General features: G+C 45.4%; 1 protein-coding gene across 3 annotated transcripts; it reads right to left on the reverse strand.

The window, feature by feature from the left end:
* Window positions 1-1,427: 1,427 nt before the first annotated feature.
* Window positions 1,428-22,712, reverse strand: CUNH14orf93 (chromosome unknown C14orf93 homolog). Of its 3 annotated transcripts, none has more exons than XM_027110798.1 (7): window positions 22,683-22,712; window positions 11,276-12,294; window positions 8,876-9,196; window positions 4,691-4,752; window positions 3,999-4,102; window positions 3,019-3,131; window positions 1,428-2,708 (listed from the first exon to the last, which is right to left on the reverse strand). In XM_027110798.1, the coding sequence occupies exons 2-7, from the start codon at window positions 11,873-11,875 to the stop codon at window positions 2,289-2,291; spliced, it is 1,620 nt and encodes a 539-aa protein (XP_026966599.1). In that variant the 5' UTR covers window positions 11,876-12,294; window positions 22,683-22,712; the 3' UTR covers window positions 1,428-2,288. The 3 variants fall into 3 exon arrangements, with proteins under 3 accessions (XP_026966599.1, XP_026966600.1, XP_026966598.1); XM_027110799.1 differs by lacking the exon at window positions 22,683-22,712 and having other exon boundaries at window positions 11,276-12,029; window positions 12,167-13,741; XM_027110797.1 differs by lacking the exon at window positions 22,683-22,712 and having other exon boundaries at window positions 11,276-13,741.
* Window positions 22,713-22,856: the final 144 nt, after the last annotated feature.

The following is a 22,856-nucleotide window of genomic DNA, read 5'->3' on the forward strand; positions in this document are numbered from 1 at the left end:
AAAGCATTAGTAACCAAGGGGGGCTATCAGGTTGCATCCAGAGCCTGCTGTGAGCTGTCTTCAGAATCAACCATAACGTTCTCCCTCCTTTCCTGTTTCCACATGGGGAAGGAGAACCTGGATTCTTCCTTCCAATTACTTACATCCTCTAACATTTGGGAACTTTGCTCCTTTGGGGTTAAAATGGGAGAGTAAATCTTATGAAAAGTTGAGATGCCGTTAAAGGAGGCCCATCCAGGAGTTGGTAGTGGCAGCAGTGGGCACAGTTGGCACCAACAACCTGTGTTTTCAGGGGGATAACAGGAAGGAGACGCAAGTGAAGGGGGTGTGATGCGCTGACAGCGCATGCTCCAGTAGGGCTCACGACCTCTGGGTAGCCACTCCATAGTTTGAACTGGAGCTGGGAGCTCCACAGGCCCTATTCTCCATTCCCACGACCTTAATTAGCCTCTATATACAGGTGACTCCCAAATCCATATTTCTAGCCCAGACATTCTTGGACTTAAAAACTCAGCTGACGAATAGCATCTCCACTTGGTTGTCTCAAAGGCACACAACACCCTGACCTCACCTTCCCTGCCTCCCAAAACTGGCTCCTCCAGCATTTCCTGAGTAAACGGCATCATTAACCACTTAGCTACTTAAGCCAGAAACCTGAACATCAACCCTATGTCCTCCTCCCTTAACCTCAAATCCAAGCAAGTCCTATCAGCAAGTCCTATCAATTCTGCTTCCAAAATATCTTTCAAATCTGTCCTTCCCTCATCATCACCACTATATATATATATGTATGTATCAGGTCATCATCTTTTCTCTCCTGGACCACTGCAAAAGTCTCCCTGCCAAGGCTTTCTCCCTCCCATCCATCTTGAAACCTGAGGTCAAATGATTCTTCAAAAGCACAAAACTGATCATCTTATTTCCCTGTTTAAAACCTGTCAGCGATTTCTCACTATCCTTTAACTAAGTCTATACTCTTTAAGGTATTTTACAGAGTCTATCTCTCCAGCCTCTTCTCTCAGCAACATCCCCTCCCCAAATGGTTCTGCAGTAGAACTGTACCTTGTCTGTGCTCTCTCTTGCCTCTGGACTTTTGTGCTTGCTATTCCCTAGGTTTGGAACTCTCTCTTGGCTTCCCCTTCCCTCCTGGTTAACTTCTCCCCATCTTTCAAGCATCAATTTAAACACTCTCTGAGAAGCCTTTCCAGACCGCCAGAGCAAGTTAGTTACCCCTGTGGTACATAGCCATGTACTACATTCCCCCATCATCACACTTATCACAATTCATTTCATTGCTTACTTAAATGCCTGGCTTCCTGACTAGACAATAAAACTTCTGATCAGTATCTAACCTGTTCAACAGTTTATCCGTAGCACCTAGCACAGCACCTAGTAAGCAATCAGTATTTGTTGTATGATTGACAGAGTGAAGAGAAAGCCATATTTACTTCTCAATCCATCCAAAAAGGCACAAATTTTGTGTGTGTATATATATTCTGCATGTGTGCTTGTGTGCACACACACACGTACACACACACACTCACCTTCCTCAAAATACAGCTTGGCTGACAGGACTAAGAGATAGCTACCAAGCCACGTATACTGCTTGGTCACACGGTGGGAAAGCAGCTGCTGGTGAGACAGGGGAACTCTTTAAGCCTTAATTTCCTCACGTGTACAATGGGAATAATAAAATCTTCCTTATATAATTCAATAAACAATAGCTATTACATCTAGATCCCAATTCCCAAATACGGATGGAGCCTGTGTTCTGCTCAGAAGAATGAAGCCCATGACTGAAACTGTCCACCAGGTGGCAGTATTACCCTGGCCTGGTCCTGTGCTGCTTCCACTACGGAGCAAGACCAGCAGTCAGGGGAAGAAGTAGAAGGTACGACCAAGGGCCGCTTCACTAGAGCTTTGAGTGAAACCAGAAGAAAAAACAACTCAGAGACCAGGGCATACGTCAAGAAGGCCTCTGTTTCTTGGACCCATCCTCCTTTTCTCAGCCCAGGCTCTTCCGAGGCACTGTTATGCTTAGGAATAAGCATTTTCTGGCTTGTCGTTCACAGCGGGGGGAGGGGGGGAGTATTTCCCCCTTGGAGATGAGTCCTTTTATCCCACCAGAGCTGCCAGCTTCCACTTCTAGTGGAGACTGTGTTGAGAAGAGAGGCAGATTTGCTTTCTCAGACTGCAGAAGACATCTCGTCATTCTGGGAAGCCCTGTGGCCACCCATTTTGAGGACATGGGAAGAGGCGGATGCCAGAGTTATTCTTGGTTATACATTTCACTCATCCTTTTCCACCTTGATTTCAATGAACGAGTTCAAGTCAGGACAGCAGGTTTTGTGGGGTTGGTCAAAAGATGGGGAGACAGGTCCATTCTCATCACCTCCCTCATCCTCCTCCTCTTGGAAATTAGGATTGTAAAGTTCTGGTGGAAGGAGCTGGGCCTCAGCAGAAGGTAAGCGGTCTGAGGGAGGTCCATACACACGGTTGGCTTTGGTGCCATGCTTAGAGTTGGCATCCAGGTGGTAGCAGAGCTGCGTGAGGCGCTGGGCCCGGAAACGGGGAGGCCGGGCTACCCAGACACCTGGCTCATTAAGGCTGTCCTCTTCATCTGACATCAGCTCCTCTGTCACATCCTTCCACAGGCGTTGGTCCTCAGGGCCAAAATGCCTCATGATGCTGGATCGGTTGGCAAAAAGCTAAGGTAGGAGCCCAGGACAGAGATTAGGAAAAGCAACAAACCACCATGCATTAGGTTTGGGGAAAGGCTTTGGGTGGAAGGGAGGCTGTGTAAAATCTGTGCCCGAGAGAACCAAGTTCTCAGGAGAACACAAGTCCTCAAGAGAACCCAAGTCAGATCTTAGAACTGGCTCCCTTCCTCCTCCTCCTCTGCTCCGTTCCTGGATCTCAACTCTTTTCTCAGATGCCACGTCCCCTGGCCCTTCCCACTGTGACTTATTTATTAGCGTTTAGAGTTTAGCATCTTGAAAGGAAAGACTAGAAACCTACCCGATATCTGCGACTTCGAAGTTTCTTCTCCTCTTTTTCTTTTAGGCCTTTAAAAGGGTTCAGGGAGTTGCGGTACTCACGCCTCTTAGTAAGGAAGTAGGCTACACAGGCTCCTGGTGGGGAGGGAGAAGGCAGGCAGCAAAAAGCAGGGTCCTCAGCCCTTTTTTTTGCCCTAATACTACTGGATGGGAGAAGGGTGAACCACTGTTTAGACGATGGGCTTTCTGGGTATATCCATCAGCATCTATTCATTCCTCTCTGGTTTAGCTCCCTCTGCCTCCCTCCGTCTCCAACAGGAACTCCTCCCACTATAAAAAGACAACTCCAGGGAGGGAGGGAGGGAAACGCAAGAGGGAAGAGATGTGGGGACATATGTATATGTATAACTGATTCACTTTGTTATACAGCAGAAACTAACACACCATTGTAAAGCAATTATACTCCAATAAAGACGTTAAAAAAAAAAAAAAGACAACTCCAATGCTTCTGTAACTCCCTTCCCCCACTCCCAGTTAAACCTACCCCCATTCTACTCAGCTGACAGCAGATTACAAGTACTTTTTCAGCAGAAGCTTTCTTTTTTTTTTTTTTTTAGCAGAAGCTTTCTTAGTGCTACAGACAAATAACAGAAGAGCAAGGAAAGTAGAAAACCCAGGACATAATATTTAGGGACAAAAGAGCAGGGCTGGATTCTGACCTCCTTTTTATAACACCCTAGATTCAGGCTCTGCGTGTAAATGTCATGCATGATGGTGTTCTGGCCCTTTCCTTCTCCCATTTTCATTTCAGACTGAGTAGGGGAATAAAAAGGCAATTAGAGACAATCCTGTGTATTGCAGGTGAAAAGAATAACCAAAACCAATTTTTTAAAGTCCTCTATTTTCAAAACCACCTAAATCATCTCCATATGCCTCTTCTCCTCTGGCCAGGAACAGGGGATGAAGAAAGGATGGGATGGGAGTTAACTTAGTTTTTCTCACCTTTCAGCTCCTTGTCAGTGTAATTGTGGGGACTGGTTACCAGCTCCTGCTTGAGCTTTTCCAGAAGGAACTTCACTACTGAAATATTCCAAGAGGACTTGATGCTGCCACAAGAGAAGAGAGTGAATAAGGCAGTATTTTATTTTATTTATTTATTTTTTGGCTGCACCACGTGGCTTGTGGGATCTTAGTTCCCCGACCAGGGATGGAACCCGTGCCACCCCGTAGTGGGAGGGTGGAGGTTTTTTTTTTTTTTTTTGCGGTACGCGGGTCTCTCACTGTTGTGGCCTCTCCTGTTGCGGAGCACAGGGTCCGGACGCGCAGGCTCAGCGGCCATGGCTCACGGGCCCAGCCGCTCCGCAGCATGTGGGATCCTCCCGGACCGGGGCACGAACCCGTGTCCCCTGCATTGGCAGGCGGACTCTCAACCACCGCGCCACCAGGGAAGCCCAGGGAGAGTGGAGTTTTAACCACTGGATCGCCAGGGAAGTCCCTCGTCAGCATTTTAAAAGCTAGACAGAGATTCCCAGCACTAATCAACTTTGTGGTAAAGTCCTCCATGGCCTAAGACAGTATACAAGGGGCAATGGTGAGATGGAAGCCTTACCCTCACTGTTATACTGAAGCAGCCCCCTCTATTTCCCTCTCCTTGGCAAAGTTCCTTATGATCTTTTCCCTCAAGAGGATCGTACCTTTCAGACCCATTGAATCTCTTGTCATTGGTGATGTGGTTATGCACATTGTGGACCAATTTCTAGGGGAAACAAACAAACAAACACAGAATCAAGCCAGGAGCAAATATGATGAAACCCTCCTCTGGTCCCTAGGCACTGTCCCTATGGGGTTCTCTGCCTGAATCCTGCCCATAGTCTAGGTACCATTTCTGTTGATGCCCTTTCTTAGCCAGAGAGCCGATCCAAGTTAGTATTTCTAATGAACCCTCCCTTTCTTTCCTTTTCATTTAATTTCTGTGGAGTCTCCAGGATTACCCCCTGGTCTTCCTTCTGCTCCCAGGGAATATGATCACTACAGTAGAGGGTTTCAAACACTTCCACAAACACACTCCTAACAGCAAGGAGAGAGCAAATATACACCAGGGCTACTGCAAGTGGACATTTCTTTTTTTAAAAATTTTAATGTTATTTATTTATTTTTGGCTATGTTGGGTCTTCATTGCTGCATGTGAGCTTTCTCTAGTTGCAGTGAGCGGGGGCTACTCTTTGTTGTGGTGCGCGGGCTTCTCATTGCGGTGGCTTCTCTTGTTGAGGAACACGGGCTTTAGGCGTGCGGGCTTCAGTAGTTGTGGCACGCGGGCTGCAGAGCGCAGGCTCAGCAGTTGTGGTGCACAGGCTTAGTTGCTCTGCGGCATGTGGGATCTTCCCGGACCAGGGATCGAACCCACGTCCCCTGCATTGGCAGGCGGATTCTTAACCACTGCGCCACCAGGGAAGTCACTACCTTTGCTTATACACCTTTAATGATGGGTTCTCACTAGTTTTTGACTCAGCTACTATTGAATATCTCTAATTGTTAAAAAATTTTGCCTCAGGGGCTTCCCTGGTGGCACAGTGGTTACGAATCCGCCTGCCAATGCAGGGGACACAGGTTAGAGCTCTGGTCCAGGAAGATCCCACATGCCGCGGAGCAACTAAGCCCAAGCGCCACAACTACTGAGCCTGTGCTCTAGAGCCTGCGAGCCACAACTACTGAGCCCACGTGCCACAACTACTGAAGCCCGCACGCCTAGAGCCCGTGCTCCGCAACAAGAGAAGCCACCGCAATGAGAAGACCATGCACCGCAATGAAGAGTAGCCCAAGCTCGTCTCAACTAGAGAAAGCCTGTGTGCAGCAACAAAGACCCAGTGCAGCCAAAAATAAATTAATTAATTAAAAAAAATTTGCCTTAGATGCTCCAAAATCTGACCCCAGTTTTGCCCTAACAGCACCTGAAGTATTTGAAGACAGCTTCCATGTACTTACCAAGTCTTTTCTTATCCCATCTAAACACCAAGTCCTTCAACCATTCCTCATGACATAGTTGCCAGACAGACTCCTCATGAAACTATGAGCCTCTCTGGTTTGCCAGTGTCCCTCTTACAACATGGCACCTGGAACTGAATCTAACTCATCTGTTGAGGTCTGGCCAAAGGGAACATTACTTCCCTGACTAGAACTCTATACTTCTAGGAATGAAACCCAAGATGCTGTACCTCTCTTAGCAAGCCCATCCCTACTCTCAGTGTCACAGAGTTCATTCATAGTGAGCTTGTAGTCCATTTTCCACATGGATTACTATCTCCACCATTCTGCAACTGTTTTTTTTTTTAACTTTAATGTAGGATTTTACATTTCTTCCTATTAAATTTAGTTTTGTTGTTTCTGATTATATTTTCATTCCAAGGTCCTTCAGTCAATGGAAATTACCCAGTCCCAAACTGATGGGATGCTGATCTCAGGATTTCAGCTTCATATTAAAAAATTTATGCCCAATTTACGCTCCTAGGCCTATGGTTGACTGACCATATCAACTTAGGAAATTACTGTTAACTCTTTATGGTTAGGGTCTCTACTCTATAAAAAAGACTGTTGTACTAGCTTCATATTTGATATAGTTATTTTACCTCTTAGAAGTCCAAACTTGAAAAATCACAAAAGATGGGTAAATGCTTCAGAAAGAATTTGAAAGAGTTGCAGAAAAAAAGAAAAGAAAAAAAAGTAGGGTGGGGGAGTTGCATAGCTTCCAATTCAAGTGGCTTGGAAGAGATCAGCTGATAAACATCCAACCAAGCTTGAAGTGGAAAGGGAAAATACTCTAGACAATAATAAGCATTAAGACTGTAAAGGCTGCTGGCTCACCTACCTCCTGAGTGAGCTAAAAATGAATAATTTCCCCAGTGGGTGGCTGGGATCTGCAGCAGTCCAAGGAATTAAGATTCCGATTTGGTCCTTTTGGATCTCTAGCAGCGACCCACAGCAGCTTCATCACATTGGAGAGATGCCTCTCTCATTCCTTCCCAGAGCTAAAGGTTGGAACAGTGAAGATCTGCAACTATCCCTCTCCCTATAAACCCACAGACTAATACAAGAACATTTTATATCTTTCTTTGTGACAGGCAGCAAGACTCACTGACTGGTCCTCTCACGCCTCTTCAAGCACTATAACACAGAGCAGGATGACTGAGAATGCCGTCCTCCCAGAAGGTCCCATGCTGAGCCCTCCAAAGGGCAGGAAGAAGCCAAGCCTCATCACTAGACCTCTCGCTGGAGTTAGTAGGCACTAGAGGAATGGAACTGATCAAAAGTCCTGATTTTATGCAAATTTTAATTGTCACACATTTATTCACAATTTAAGCACTATGAATTTTTGGGAAATCCCTTGAAATGTACTTCTAGGTATAAGCCTCCATTTCTATCACTGGCAACAACAGTGCCCTCTTGGGCCAGAAATCCATGACAGAGAAACTAAACCTAGTCCCTGTTTTTTTTTTTCTTTTAATATTATTTATTTGGCTGCACCTGGTCTTAGCTGCAGCACACGGGATCTTCGTGCAGCATGCGGGATCTTTAGTTATGGCATGCAGGATCTTTTTTTTTTTTCTTTTAGTTGCGGCATGCAAACACTTAGTTGCAGCATGTGGGATCTAGTTCCCTGACCAGGGATCGAACCCAGGCCCCTTGCTTTGGGAGCATGAAGTCTTAGCCACTGGACCACCAGGGAAGTCCCCCTATTCCCTGTTCTTGATAAGTGACATGTCACTGAACATAACCAAAATTTGAAATGAAGGTTAGAAACCAGTTGATACTGATTATGAATGGTGTCTTCTGGAAGAGAGAGAGAGAAAAAAAAAAAGAATATGTCAATGTAAAAACATCATATGAAAAGGCAGAGTAAAGTAGGATCTCTTAGAAAAAGAAAGAAGTAATATGAATAAAGGAGGTATAAATGGTAGTCAGCTGTTTTCAATCTTTACTAAGACTGTAACAAGGAGAAATGAGTTCTATACTATGATGAGATCTTGCTGGATGTCAGTGGTGACCTCCACTCCTAACCATAGCCCTCAAGTCACCTCATCAGCCATTATCCAGAGAGTGGAGACCCATTACCGTCAATGGGAACACGATACGGCTAAAGAACATCCCCACAGTTATCAGAAAGATGTTCTGGGCGACAGAGCGGATCCAAAGGTCTGCGGTCACCCCAAAACAGGGTTTCTCAACCTCGGCACTATTGACATTTTAGGCTGGATAATGGGGGTGTTGGGGGAGACATCCTGTACACTGTAGGATGTTTAGTGACGCTCCTAGGGCTCCGAGCCACTGCAAGGTTTCAGGCAGAACTGGATCATATCAGTACCTTCCCTGCCAAGTGCTCTGAGAATCAGTAGAATCTCCAAACCTTTTACACCTGAGCTGAGTGGCCCTCTGCATCTTTGGGGTATGGGACCACCTCAGGACACCTTGGCCTTTCTGCCCATGGGGACCCTTGCTACTCACCCTGAACACTGGTAATTTGCAGGCAGTTTCCAGTGCTGCTCTGCTGCCGTCAATCTGCTTAACCCCTTAAGGATCTTCCCATCAGGATTATGAGATCACCAGGAGATATGATGTAATTATATAATTATATATATGATATAATTCCCTTATCTTTAAATGGAAGATATCAATCTAGCTGGGAAAACCTAAAGAAGTTCCACTGATAGCAGTGGGGCTGCCTGTCCCTGGGCTAGGGAAGAGGCTGTCTCCTTCTTGCCCCTCCCACTCCAGCAGGCTTCAGGATACCATTCATTCGATATGGGACGTTTAAAATCAACCCACATTTCCCTCTTCACTTATCTCTCCAGACTGAAGAAAAACATGGAGAAAGCGAGCTCACTTACTGAGAGGACCAGATCCCTCTTGCGCCTGGAGTTCTTCTGCCCACTCCCTCTGGTCCTGCATGGGGAAGCAGTAAATCCTAGAGAGTGTCTCAGCTCCCCAGTTCCCCCAGGGCCTGATTCTTCCAAGGCACCTTCCAGGGCAGCAGCAGCACTGAGCATGTCCTCGGGGTGGGGCGGGGGCAGCTTGGTTCCGTTTTCCGGCCCTGTCTCTGAGGTTGTCCGCTGGATCGCCGGTTGTGTGGCTGGTGAAAGCTGCTTGGCATAAGCAGGGGCCAGCACCCGCTGCACTGCACCCTCAGAGGCCACATAATCATCCACCAGCTAAGAACATAAAAAAGAATAGCCTATTAGCCAGCCAGGCTTACGGGAACCTGATCAACCATCATTCATTGGCCAAGTATAATGAACAAGGAGTGTGGGCAAATATTTCTGTGGGTACAGGGCCTCTCATGTTGGGTCATTACCACAGGACTGATTATACAGAGAAGGCATGTTTCTGACGCTTTGTGAGTAGTCATTTACGCTTTGTGCTTGAGTATAGGAAATGTAGCTGGGTAAGTGTTTTGCCTGAAAGGAGTTGAGGGAGGAAGTGATGACAAGAAAGGAAAACAAAGCAAGAGGATCAAGAGAATAAAATAACAATAAAAAGGAGAGATATGGGAGCAAAGGAGGGAGATATAAAGTCGGAAATCTCTAGAGAGGCTAGCACTGCCTCCCCGACCCCGCCCTTTTCCCTTTGCGGGGGCCAGTGTGTGCCCTCACCTTGATCCTGCTCTGGCCACATCCGACTGTCACTGCCCTGACACCTGCTTGCCTGCCTGTGCCCTCACTCAAGGACATAGAGGGTAGGGGAAGGAAGGAGGGAGGAAGGGGGAGAGAGAGAGAGAGAGAGAGAGGAAAGAAGAAAGGAGGGGGATTTTTGCAGCCCAGAAAACAAAACAGTCAAAGTGGGGGAAAAAAAACACAGAAAGAAGTGGGGGAGGAGGCTGAGATTTATAGACCTGTGAGCTGCTTTCTGTGCTGTGAAATCTAATTCCATCCTGTTGGCTTGGAAGCCTTCCCTGCCAGAAAGAACCACAGCTCAGGGCTCTGCCTGGCCAGGTACCTCCTAGCCTCCTCCCACCTTCCCAGCTCCTCCTCCAACAGTCCCAAACCAAGGATAGTCCCTGGCGGGGCACAGACTGGGGCGAGCCGCGGGGCCATCACCCGCACGTGGCTAGGCCTCGGGGGGGGAGCAGTGACCAGTTGCAGTGTGACACAACTGGTCACACTCCTCAGATCCAGCAGATGGGCTGGGAGTCTCATCCCTCCCATCAACCCTGTGTGTTCTGCTGCTCTACACTTTCCTGGGTGTCTGGGCCTCGTCGTGGCGGGGAGGAGGAACAGAGACAGGGCAGAGGGAGGACGCTCTGGAGGAGAGGGTGGAGGAGAGCTGACAGACCTCCCACTGTCTCTCAAGTGGCAACACATCTGTTAGTTTCCCATCTCTGAGATCTCTACAGTTGCTCCATCTCCTTTCCATACTTCCATGTGTGAAACTACTTCTGCAGTTTTTACTCTCCTCAGCCAGGATTTTCCTGCTTATATGGCCCTGAGCAGTAAAGAAGCTGAAATAGCACATGTGCTTCTTTGTCTTTTCCTGCTCACAAAATAGGCCTGCTCGCTTCCCTCTTTCTCCCTACATGTTATCATCCTCTTACTGTGAACTCTCAACTCTCATTTCTGTTCCTCATTTTTATTTCCTGTCCTCTACCTCCCTCCCACCTTACCTCATTTTCTCTCTCTTGCATCAATTCTCCTTCCATTTAGGTTCACCTTTCTCCTCTGCTCTTGTTTTCCACTTTTTCTCCTTCCCTTCATTTCCGCCTGCTTCTTTCCCTCCCTACACCTGTCGGCTATTATCTTTGTCCTCTCCCTCCCACTTTCCCTTCTCTCTCTCTCCCCGCCTCTGCCTCTCTCTCCTCACATCCCCATCTCCCTCATAGTCCTGAATTCCTCTTGGCAAGCAGAGGGCCCGTGATCAAATATGAATGAGCCGTCTGTGCTCGGCAGGCATCCTTGCCAGGAGAGGCAGAACCCACGGAGCAGCCAAGGCAGCTGTGGAGAAGGTGCCATGCAGAGCAAGAGAGGGAGCGCAGTACCACTGCCCCGACACCACTCACGCCAGAAAATGACCTTCTGCCGGAGAGGCCACGGTACCAAAAAAAAAAACCCAAAAAAACAAAAAACAAAAAACCCAGGAGGGCTGACTCTCCCTGCCGGCAAAGGAAACTGGGTACCGTGCTGTTCTGTCACAGATACAACCGAAAAAAAGGCTGAAGGATGGAGAGAAGAGAAGAGAAAGAGGCCGAGAAGAGCACAGAAGCACAGCCCCGCTAGTGTCCTGCGCTGCGTACTCACGGGGTTGAGCATCGGAGGCCCCTCGCCTGCAGCCAGGGCGCATACCGGGAGCCGTACGTCTCTCTGAGAGGCCGGGAAGCCCAAGGGCCCAGGCCCCCCAGCTGAGGCCGCTCCCAGCTGCCGCAGCTCCTCGATCACCACCTGCACGCCGCTGCCCACACTGTCACACTCCTCTTCCACGGCCGGCAAGGCCCTGTCTGCCTCTCCGGGGCTCTCCTTGAGGGGCCCGGGCTCCTCGGGCGGGGAGCCGTGCACCCGGCTCTCGCCGTCTTCATCGGGGACGGGCACCTTCCCTTGCCTCAGCTCACCCACTTCCTCCTGGAGACGTTTTAACAATTCGTTGTTGGCCCTGGCGAGACCCAGCGCAGCCTCAGCCAGACCCACGGCCTTATCCACCCGCTGGTAGATGATATGCAGGAGCTGCTCTGAACTCTGGACGGCCAGGCCGTGTCCGGTGACCGTGATCGGGGTGCTGGGAGGAGGGTTCCCGCCCTGACAGCTTGTGCTGCCCCCGCTAGTCTCGCTCTTACAGGCACAGCAGCAGCATCTGGCCTCGCCGCCACTGGGAGGGGAGAAGAGAATGGTGGCGCTGAAGGACATGGTGGCAGAGGCAGGAAGGCCCGTGCTCACGCTGCTGGACTGCTGCAAAAGTGTCCCCAGTCGACCGGACTGCACGAAGCTCTGGTCTCTTTGGATTCACTCTCCTTTTTCATGGAGGTTGGTCGGAGCAGCCTGGGCCCCCGGGGGCTGGGTTCTGTGAAGGAGGAGTGGGCTAGCCCTGAAGGCACACACAGTCCATGGCTGCCTCTCCTTGGGCTATGGAGCAGAGGGCCTTCTTCTCTGTGCAGATCCTGTGCTGCCCTAGCTCAACACACTGGGGGTCACACTCACCCCTTCCCAAAAGGGTGGGCCTACAAAGGCCTTCGGGAGGAACACAGTTTCAGAGGGTGGAAGGCATGGAATTCCCCACCACTCCAAGCTAAGGAACAGAGATGGGACTCAAAAGGACCCACCAGCATCTGGAAAGATCAGAAAATTAAGGAAGAAAATGTAGATCTGTCTTCTCCGTCTCTCTGTCTTGGCTGTAAAAACAGTATTGCATTTTATTGCTTTGACATCATTCCTTAAGGAGTTCAGAACACTTCATGTAGGTTAATCTCATCCACACAACAGCTCTAGGAAACACATGTTAACCCAGGGCCAGAGAAGAGACATGCAGAGAACTTATATATCTTTTTCAAGGTCAGGGGAAGACAGCAGAATCCAGTTATGGCTACTTTCAGTTTAGTGTGTGTGTGTATTTAAACTGATACCACTTTTTGTTGACCTAAAAAATCATGATTCTACCATCTCTATAATTTGCATACAGATGCATTCAGAGTAAGACTCCTAAACAAGGAAAAGGCCAATCAATGCAGCCCCCAACATGTTGCCAACTTCACACTATTATATCATTAATGTTTTGGGGGTGGGCAGGGAAATGAAAGGAAAAGCTGGATAGGAGAGTTGAGCTGCAGTAACCAGGGCTGTGCACAGCCCCCTACTCTCACACTTTGTACACCTGGGCCTACAGCCTCTGCAATAGAAACTAGCTGTTCTGAATCCTCCAGCTGGAAGCCCAGAGAAACCAACTGGGGACCCTCAACCCCACTTCTCATGCTGCTTAAGGGAGAGGCAGAGCTGAACGGGATTGTCTAAGTAGCTGCATGCTGCCACTCTACCCGCACAACCAGCCCCCAAAAGGAGAGACCAGAATATCAATGACAAGCCAAACCGCCTCTCTTTTGAATCACTGTAGTTAAGCAACTAAACTACTTCAGGAGGAAAAAAAAAGTGTGGGAGGGTTGGTTTGTACCACTGAGAACACTCCAAGGAACTTCATATTGTCATTTTCTAAATGACACTTGATTACAGAAAAAAGAATCTTTCTGCCTGAAGCTCCCTAAGTGACAAAATCTTAAGTATGTTTACAATTTCCTCAAGAGATACATTTCTATCTTACCCTGTAAATTATATCATAACATCACAATTAAAAGGAGAGGAGAGAGAGGAAAAAAAAAAAAAAAAGGAGAGGAGAAGGTTAGGAGAATTTTCCACATTCCGAGATTTGGTTTGTTTGTTTGTTTTGAGTCAGCAATCTCATTTCAGAAACAGGCAATATCAATGCCTCTGAGGTACTAAAATGTAAATCTGACAATGCATTTTAATTACATTTGGTTTTTAAAGAATAGTCTTTAATTTGCTTTTTCTACCCTTTATATCGAAGAAATGCTTTTCTGTGCTAGATATTCACATCTTGTAAGAACTTAAATCCATTTACTGCTTCTCTATCATTAGAGTCACTGGAAGGCATAGTTAAACCTAAAAAACTAAAGGTTAGGACTTCCCTGGTGGCGCAGTGGTTAAGAATCTGCCTGCCGATGCAGGGGACATGGTCCAGGAAGATTCGAGCCCTGGTCCAGGAAGATTCCACATGGCGTGGAGCAACTAAGCCTGTGCGCCACAACTGCTGAGCCTGCGTGCCACAACTACTGAAGCCTGCGTGCCTAGAGCCCGTGCTCTGCAACAAGAGAAGCTATCACAGTGAGAAGCCCATGCACTGCAACAAAGAGTAGCCCCCGCTCTCCACAACTAGAGAAAAGCCTACTCACAGCAACGAAGACCCAATGCCACCAAAAATAAATAAAACAAACAAAAACAACAACAACAAAAAATAAAGGTTAAAGTCAAATTAAAACGAAAGGTTAAAGGAAAGCACTAAGTGATTCCCAGGTCAATTTGTGGATGAATCATTAATATATCCTTTTCCTTCCTAAATAAGGTCCTACATGCTCCAGCGGGGTTTTTAAGTTTTTTAAAACCAACATCATGCAGAGTTTAATCTGAAACATGGATGTTGTGAGAGAAAGAAAATTATGTAAACAGTAATATACCACTTGGGTTCAGGATTTGTACAACAAGAAATTAAGACCTGTCACTTATATAATACTGTACATCAACTATACTTCAGTTAAAAAAACTGTTTTTAATAAATAAATAAATAATGTATAAAACTACAAGGATATACTGTACAATACAGGGAATGTAGCCAATATTTTATAATAACTATAAATGGAGTATAACCTCTAAAAATTGTGTATCACTATATTGTACATTTGTAACATATAATTTACATTAACTATACTTCAATTTTTAAAAATTAAAAAAAAATAGAAATGAAGATGCATCATGTTGGGACTCCAGCTGGGTACACTTCCTGGGATCAAATTGACAACTGCAATACTTTTGCCCCCAAAACTCACTCTTTCTTGCAGGAGGCCTTTACCCCTGCCAGCGTTGTGCCTACCTTGAGCCCCTCCCTCCCCTTAAATGGTCTTTCTTAGGTAATCTTCCCAAAACAGCACTAAAATGGGCTGTGTGAACTTGGGCATATAATTCCCTTTTCTGAGCCCCAGTGTTCTCATCTCTGCCTACGTTGAGTGTTTTTGTGAAGACTGTATATAATATATATAAGGCATCTACAGAATACTGGCACACAGTCAGTGCTCCACACGTAACAGCTAGATTCCTGAAACCTTTTGTCTTCCCATCCTGGACATCCATCCTGATGTCCTAATCTTGAAAAAAAAAAAAAAATACAATGGCTTGAAATAGAATTTGGGGAGTTTCCCCTCTAAATTTAATAGCACATTTCTAAGAAAAAATGAATTCAAGTATACAAAGACGCATTTATCAGTACAAAACCTTCTGTGACGCAAATTAGAAAGGTATTGAGAAAACAAGAGTATTTGTAATTTACTTACTATCATGACCTGGTTTAGACTAAGGATAATTTCAACTCTGCTAGTTTTTAATGCTAAATATATTTTCATATTTGTGTTGACATAAAATATCATGATACTATCTGCTCTATAATTTTGTCCCTCAATTTCTTTCTGCTTTTCGATTTTGTGTATTACCTAATTATGTCCATTTTAGAATGTCACATTCAGGGCAACAAATAGGTGTTTTCTTGAACTCATATGTCTATAAAAACCTGGTACAGTGCAGTGTAGCATAATGGGCGTTCAAATAACTCTTTTGGGGTTCCTATGGATATTACTGCTGACTTAGTTTCCCAGGCTCCTGCTAGAGTCTCCCACATAAGCTCTAAGACACTGAAATAAAAGCATGAGGAAACTGGAGTTGGCAGGTGTTAAAGGAACATTTCACATTATGATATTTACTAACCAGACACCAATTCAAATGCTGGATAAATTATTAAAAACAAAACACTAATATCATTAGTTACATATATCCCCATTAGAGAAGATGAGCAAGTTAAAAACAACAACAAAAATGTGTTTCTAAAAGTTCTCTATATGCAAGGCCATGCTAAAGGATGAGTCACCAAAATGGATTGCCACCTCCAAGTACTCAAGTGAAAGGAAGACAAAAGTCCCTACACACAAGGAGCTTACGGTGCATGTGAGAATAGAATGTCTAGAGAACAAGTCAAAATATACACATGTGCCTAAAAATATGGTACAGACTAAAAAAATCTTGAGGAGTTAGTTCAAAATAATAGAAAGATCAACAGAATGAAATCATGTGGAAGGGGGCTTATCGAAGAAAAACCTACAATTGAGCCTTGAGCAAGATATAGGATGAACTGGGAGGGTCGTAAGAAGACGTGATAAGTGAGAGGAAAAAAAACATAACAGAATTAAAAGGGTACATGTGAGAGATCAGAGCAAAATGGCTTATATAAAAGGTACAGAAAGCTGACAGAGGACTTTGAAAATCGAGTTAAGGAAACTCTTAGAGCAGGGGTCCGCAAACCTTTCTCTGTAAAGGACTAGATAGTAAATAACTTAGGCTTTGCAGGCCATGTGGTTTCCGTCACAAGTATTCAACTCTGCCACTGTAGCACAAAGCAGCCATGGACAATACATAAACATCAGCATGGCTGTGTTACAATAAAACTTTATTTATGGACACAGAAATGTCACAAATTACATTTAATATTTACATTAAAAAATATAAAAGCCATTCTTATCTCATGGGCCATACAAAAACAGGTGGCAGGCCAGACCTAAGACTAGGGGCTATAGTTTGCTGACCCATGTCTTAGATACCTAAAGTGGAACAGTTAGAGGTTAGGAGATTGTTTAATCCTGGAGAGAAGTGATGAGAATCAGCATTGTGGATATGAAGGTTCAATATCCTGGAGGAAGGACTGATCATATTTCTTAACTTAATAAATGTGGGGGATAGAGATTGGTTAAAGGCAGCTTCAAGATTATAAACCTGAGGGTCAGAAGATGGTACCACTGACAGAATGATAGAAATGAGGAAGCTGAGAGGAGGCACCAGCATGTTTGAGAAGATGTGTATTTATACAACATGTTAAATTTCAAATTGATGGCAGCATCTTTAAATGGAATGTTCTGAAAGCAACTGGCTAGGACTGAAAAACAAAAACAGGAGGAAGGTCAGAGCTGGAATGCAGATTTGGAAACTTTAGTAGGAGGTTATATTTGAACTTCAGAGAGTGAATGAGCTCTCCAAGGAGTAAATACAAAGTCCTTGGCAAAGGCCAAGGACAGCACTTCGAGCCAATCCTTGCAAGAGGCTTCATTGAAAGAGAAGAATGGTTAGTAAGGTGGGAGGAAAAGAGTGTTATGAAAGCCAAAGTAGAAAGAATATCAAGGGACTTCCCTGGTGGCGCAGTGGTTGAGAGTCCGCCTGCCGATGCAGGGGACACGGGTTCGAGCCCCGGTCTGGGAAGATCCCACATGCCGCAGAGTGGCTGGGCCTGTGAGCCACAGCCGCTGAGCCTGCGCGTCCGGAGCCTGTGCTCCGCAACGGGAGAGGCCACAACACTGAGAGGCCCGCGTACCGCAAAAAAAAAAAAAAAAAAATCTGCCTGCCAATGTAGGGAACACGGGTTCGAGCCCTGGTTTGGGAAGATCCCACATTGCCACAGAGCAACTAAGCCTGTGCACCACAACTACTCAGGCTGCACTCTAGAGCCCGTGAGCCACAACTACTGAGCCCACGTGCAGCAACTACTGAAGCCCGCGCATCTGGAGCCTGTGCTCAACAAGAGAAGCCACTGCAATGAGAAATGAGAAGCCTGCACACCACAACAAAGAGTAGCCCCCGCTCGCTGCAGCTAGAGAAAACCCACTCACGGCAACGAAGACCCAACACAGCCAAAAATAAATAAGTAAATTTATTAAAAAGAAGAAGAATATCAAGAAAGTGGATCCAATCAACTGTGACAAGTGCAGCAGAATGGTTTAAAAAGATGCAAATTAAGGAAATACATTTTATTTGTCTGTGATGGTCACTGGCAATGACCAGAGAGGTATTTTTTGTAGTGAAAGTAATACTATGCAGTAGACGAAAGAGAACGTGATGGAGAGAAAATGGAAGCAAGACATGAAGTCAAGTTTTCTAGAGTTTAGTTATGAAAGGAAGGAAATAGGAAGTCAGAGAGGGCACTAGAGCCTCAGTATGTTTAAAAAGCAGAAAGAAAAAGGCCAGTGAAAAAGGAAAGGATAAACATATTAGGAAAGGATTTAAGTTTTCTTCTAGCAAGGATTCGCCCATGAGAAGGAAGGAAGGCAAGCTCTTCCCTGAGACTGCAGAGAAGAAAAAGATGGACTCAGCGGCCAAGATTCATTCATTCATTCATGGAGAGAGGAAGACAAAGATATATGCTATTGAGACATTCTTTTTACTTTACAGACATTTCTCAGTTTGAATAATTCAAACTGATAAAAGAACTTTATTATAGATAGTGCTGCATTATCTGTTGCTACAACCTGCTAAATTCTTCTTTTCTAACACTCCAGACCTACCATAATTAATCATTCTTGCTTTTTTCCATCACTAGTTTAAGGTTCTAAAGCCCATTTAACCCTGCCAACATTATTAACATAGCTAAACTTTATTATGGTATCTTTATTTTACCTCTCAAAATGTATAACTGTTTAATAGCCCATGAAGCAATCCATGGAATGTCTGGCAAAGCAACAGTTAACTGCAGTAAATTATCCAGGCAGTGTCTATACCATTATTATTAAACTTTAATACTGTCAACTTTTGCAACTTCAGATTGCTGATTTATTCTGAAACCAAGAGTTTGCATTCTTGTTCAAGAAAGAAAAAACAGGAATAAACTAAGATTGACCACCACTGAATAACATACATGCCTTTTGCAAAATGCTATCAACTTTTAGAATTGAATGTTAAGAAAAAGATCTTCAATCCTATGATGGGCTGCCAACACAAAATGGCAGCAGCTGTCAAACTTAAGTTTACATAAAATCTGTGTGTTTGGGGTTCACTCTGTATTGGTCTAATTTTAATACATGTGAAAGGAGCCTAGAAAATGTACTTTTCAAAAATTTTGGGTTTTTTAAAATAAGTATTTAGATAAAGAAGAAAGAAAACTCATCTTCTTTAGACAGACAGCTCAGGGTGAGACTGTCCATAATCTTAACTATCCCTTTCCTCCCAAGACATGTATTTTTGTTAGAACTAAATATATCATACCCTTGGCAGCTCCCTTGCTTGCTTCAACCCATTCTGAGTTTGAATTTTCTGCATGACTGAGTTCACCTCCAAACTATGAAAAATAAAAGTTTTCCCACTGTTTAATAGGTGTGTAGGGTATGGTATCACTCAGATGATATATGTTTTTATAATGGGCCCTTGACTCATTCAGGGTCATGCTAGCAATGGACTTCCTTAAATGTGATTACTGAAAGCATAGCAATTGATACCATAATCTTCATTTTAAGAAATAAAAAAGGAAAATGGCCACTTAAAGTTCCTGCTGTGCCGGTCAGCCCTTCTCCCCCACTTGAAGGTGCAAAATGGCTCACCGGATAGAAGGTCCTCTCAAAACCTATTTCTATCAGACATGAGCTCCTTATCACACAAGAGCAGGTAAGTAAATACCATAAAACAGTATTTTTCTACATTTTTAAAGACTGACCCAGCTAAGGATCTACAAAAAAACAAAATCTAAGACTTCGTTTCTAGGGGTAAAAAAGATGTAGACCCAGAGGGCAGAATGAGTTCCTAAGAAAAGGATCCCACGTAATCCGAAAATTCCAAGTATGTCTGTATAGTAGTACGAGGGTTTTTAACCCGATAGCGCACTTTTTTCTTTACATGTGCTAAAATGCAACTTGGTGAGATTAAAATTACCGGTTTAAGGTTTCCATATCCATGTGCCTGACGTAAATGACTCTTCCTGCATTTCTGGAGAAACTGAAAAATGAAAAACTAGCTCCTAAAGCTGTACCGTGTGCCCAGCGAGCCCTCGGTAAACGTTAGCTGATTAAATATTAGTCATAGATGACAAAGTGGGCACGAGGGACAGCAGAACAATTTCCGAAGAGAACGTTTCAGCCACAGGCAGGGAGGACACAGCGGCGCAAGGGAGAATAGAGCTGAGCTCCGCCCTCCAGGTCGCAGGGAACAGGGCGACCCGCCACTGAGGCCCCCGCTAGACTATGCCCTAGGTGTCCTGGGAAAGGGGTGTTCCTCAGAAGGCCCGCAGACAGCAGATTGGCCGAGGCGCGGCCGGGGATCTCGTTGGGTCACCGTGGGTAGACTACGCGGCCAAAAAAGCTCGGAGGGTTGGGGGGAGTATGGCGGGAGAGTTCCCGCGGCGAACCCGCCTTGGCGGCCCTAAGGGTGTCCCACCGCGTGTGCCCCGCGCGCCGCGCCAGCTAACCGAACGGCTCCAAGAAGGGCGCGCGGGCGGCCGCGGAGGACCGAGGCGCGGCTCGTGTACCCGGCCAGCGCGCGCACGCGGGGAGGCCCCGCCCTGCCAGTCTCCGGGCCCCCGGTGATTGGCGGTTGGACGATGAGGCGGAGCAGGGCTGGGGACGTTATTGGCCGCAATCCACAATCACTCAACAAGCCAGGGAGGGGAGGGGCCTCTTCAGGGAGGGACACGACTGCGAGGCTTTTTCAAAGCCGTCAGACGCCATCTTTAGCTTCCTTTTTTTTTTTGTTTACTCGCTTTTGTTCTCTGTTGCTCACAAAGCTGCGTGTACACGATTATAGGTACAGTGGCTACAAGTCAGCCTCATACATTTGGTGGCGGAAGGCTTTTCGTTCCTGCCGGCCTCAGCTGCAGATCTTTCAGCAAGGTGGCAGCTGCCCTTACTTCAAAGAAGTTTTCATCTCGAGGGGCCCCGCGGATTCCCAAGCAAAACCAACCGAGTTTAGCTTTGCTTTGGTAGGAGGGCCAAGACAACGATATATTCGTGGGAGGAATTTTGTTTCTTACAAAGAAATTCAAAGCAAGGACATTGCCTCTGAGCCTAAAATCCTACTAAAAATTAAATAGTCTAGGAAGACAGGGGCTTGGGCTGTGTATACTGCTCTAGAAGAACTCTCGTTTCCGAGAAGGTAGGAAGTATACGTGAAGACCTGCAGTAAGGCGAAAAAGATTAAGAGCAAAACTCCATTAAAAATTCCTAACACTGCTGCCATCACAAAGGGCACTAGACTAGATTTCAAAGATACGCAGGCCTAAACTTGTGGAATGATCCACATTTGAGACTGATCTGACTTGTTAGGGAATAAAAATGCACTCAATACAGATAAACCCAGAGCCCACACGGGCTACTTTCATTATAGTGAATGTCAAGACCTGTACAAACAGTTTAATCGCCGTTGTTAGGTGTCTTAAATACTGCTTGAAACTGAGTGGGACGCGAGGTGGGGAATGGAAATGTATTATCACACAGAGGTTTTGTTGTCCTGAAATTTGAACTCTACAGTAGATCTTTTTTTATCTCCTGGTCGCTACTTCACTTGTGACATTCCAGTTTCTCCCTCATCACCCCATATACCTCCTATGCTTTCACTCCAATCTGCCAATAGAGATTTGAATATAAATATTTTCCGTATGACTCCTAATAGGAGACGATGGTTCTGTAACAGAAAAAAGTGAGAATACGTCTCCTGTAACCGGAGGTGCTGTTCTGAGCCTGTTGTTCTCTAATTCATACACTTCTCTCCGTGGCTCTTGGCATGGGGAGAAAGCTTTTCATTTTAAAAATGCAACATGATAACCAAAATGCATTTCTTATCCCTCCCATATATTATTTGCCTTTGCCTCCTCTTGGCACCTCCCCCATCACCACCACCATGAACAGTTTTTGAGAATTGGACTTGACTGGATTATTTTCCTGATATTTTGCCAGCTGTGAAAGTTTTCAAACAAATCCCAACCTATCAACGACCATTTTGTCAAAAAGCCAAGAGAGAACTTCCCTTCTGAACACACCAACCAAACCACACATAAAGGCCAAAATATACACAGCTGTACATTTAAGAACGTGAGACAATAAAAAGCAAAACCATTTAGGCAAAACAGTCACTAAAGGCGGCTTTAAACCACAGACTCAATGCATTGCCTACCCTCATTTGCCACATGGACTGCATATTCCTTGGCAATTATTTAATTATTCACTAATCTGATACTTTAGAAGAAGAGCAGAAAATACAGTAAATGCACATGGAATGAAAATGCCTAAGTAATTCTATGCATAGGATTTCTTCTACGCTTTAATTTGCACATGAAATCCTGTCTGGATCACATTTGGGAACACAACAAAAAAATCCACATCCTTGGGGCTACTTTGCACACAAAAAACCAAAGGCAATCGCTTTTGAAAACAAAATCTGATACGGCACATATACACATACTGTACATATACACAAAGCACAAAACCCGAAGATAAATCTTTACGAAATTACTTGCTTAAAGAAACACACACACACAATGTTCTCATGAAAAATGTGTGTAAGACACACTGTAAGAAGGGCTTTGACCCCCCCCCCCCCGCCGGGAAATGAGTGTCACAATTATAAAATCCAAACATTTTTAACCTATTGGCCTTGGACAATTGCCACATTCAAGCCACTTGGTTTTGGTTCTGGGGGAGGGTGTGTAAAACGCACGCAAACAGCTTTGTGAGGGAGTCTCAAATCTCCGCTCCCTTACACGTTGCCTGTGGCAGAAATTTACATTATCCCTTCATCCCGCTTAAAAAAAGAAACTTACACTTCCCAAGAGGATAAATTTTTAAAATTCCCCTGACCATAAAAATTTACCAGTTCTTAAAATGTGATAGCAAAAAGAAAAAATCTCTATAAATTTGGCTGGAAACAGTTGTACACGGCCTTCCTGCTTCTCAACTTCTTGGTATATTTAAAACCTTGACCAGGAAAAAGAAAGAGGAAGAGAGACAGAAAAAGAAATGGGGAAAAGCGCACATTCCCCTTAGCAACAGTTTCCTCACCCCAGCATTGCCACAGATCTCTATTTTTTTAAAAAAATTTGAAAACACACACAAGATTAAGGAGAAAAAAAATGGAAAAAGGATACCCGAAGGTCGTATGGCTCTTTGTATTCGTGTGTGTGCAAAAAGGAGGACTCGCGGAGCCAGAGCCGGCAAGCCCCGCCCCTCCCCGGACGCCCGACCGGATTGGCCACTGGCGGCCGCTGGGCGCCCCGCCCGCGAGCACACGCGTAGCACCCGAGGCGCGGGCCCAGGGGGCC

This window comes from Aethalodelphis obliquidens, unplaced genomic scaffold (genome assembly GCF_003676395.1).
Source record: "Aethalodelphis obliquidens isolate GAN/ISIS:26980383/991018 unplaced genomic scaffold, ASM367639v1 scaffold10, whole genome shotgun sequence".
NCBI lineage: Eukaryota > Metazoa > Chordata > Mammalia > Artiodactyla > Delphinidae > Aethalodelphis > Aethalodelphis obliquidens.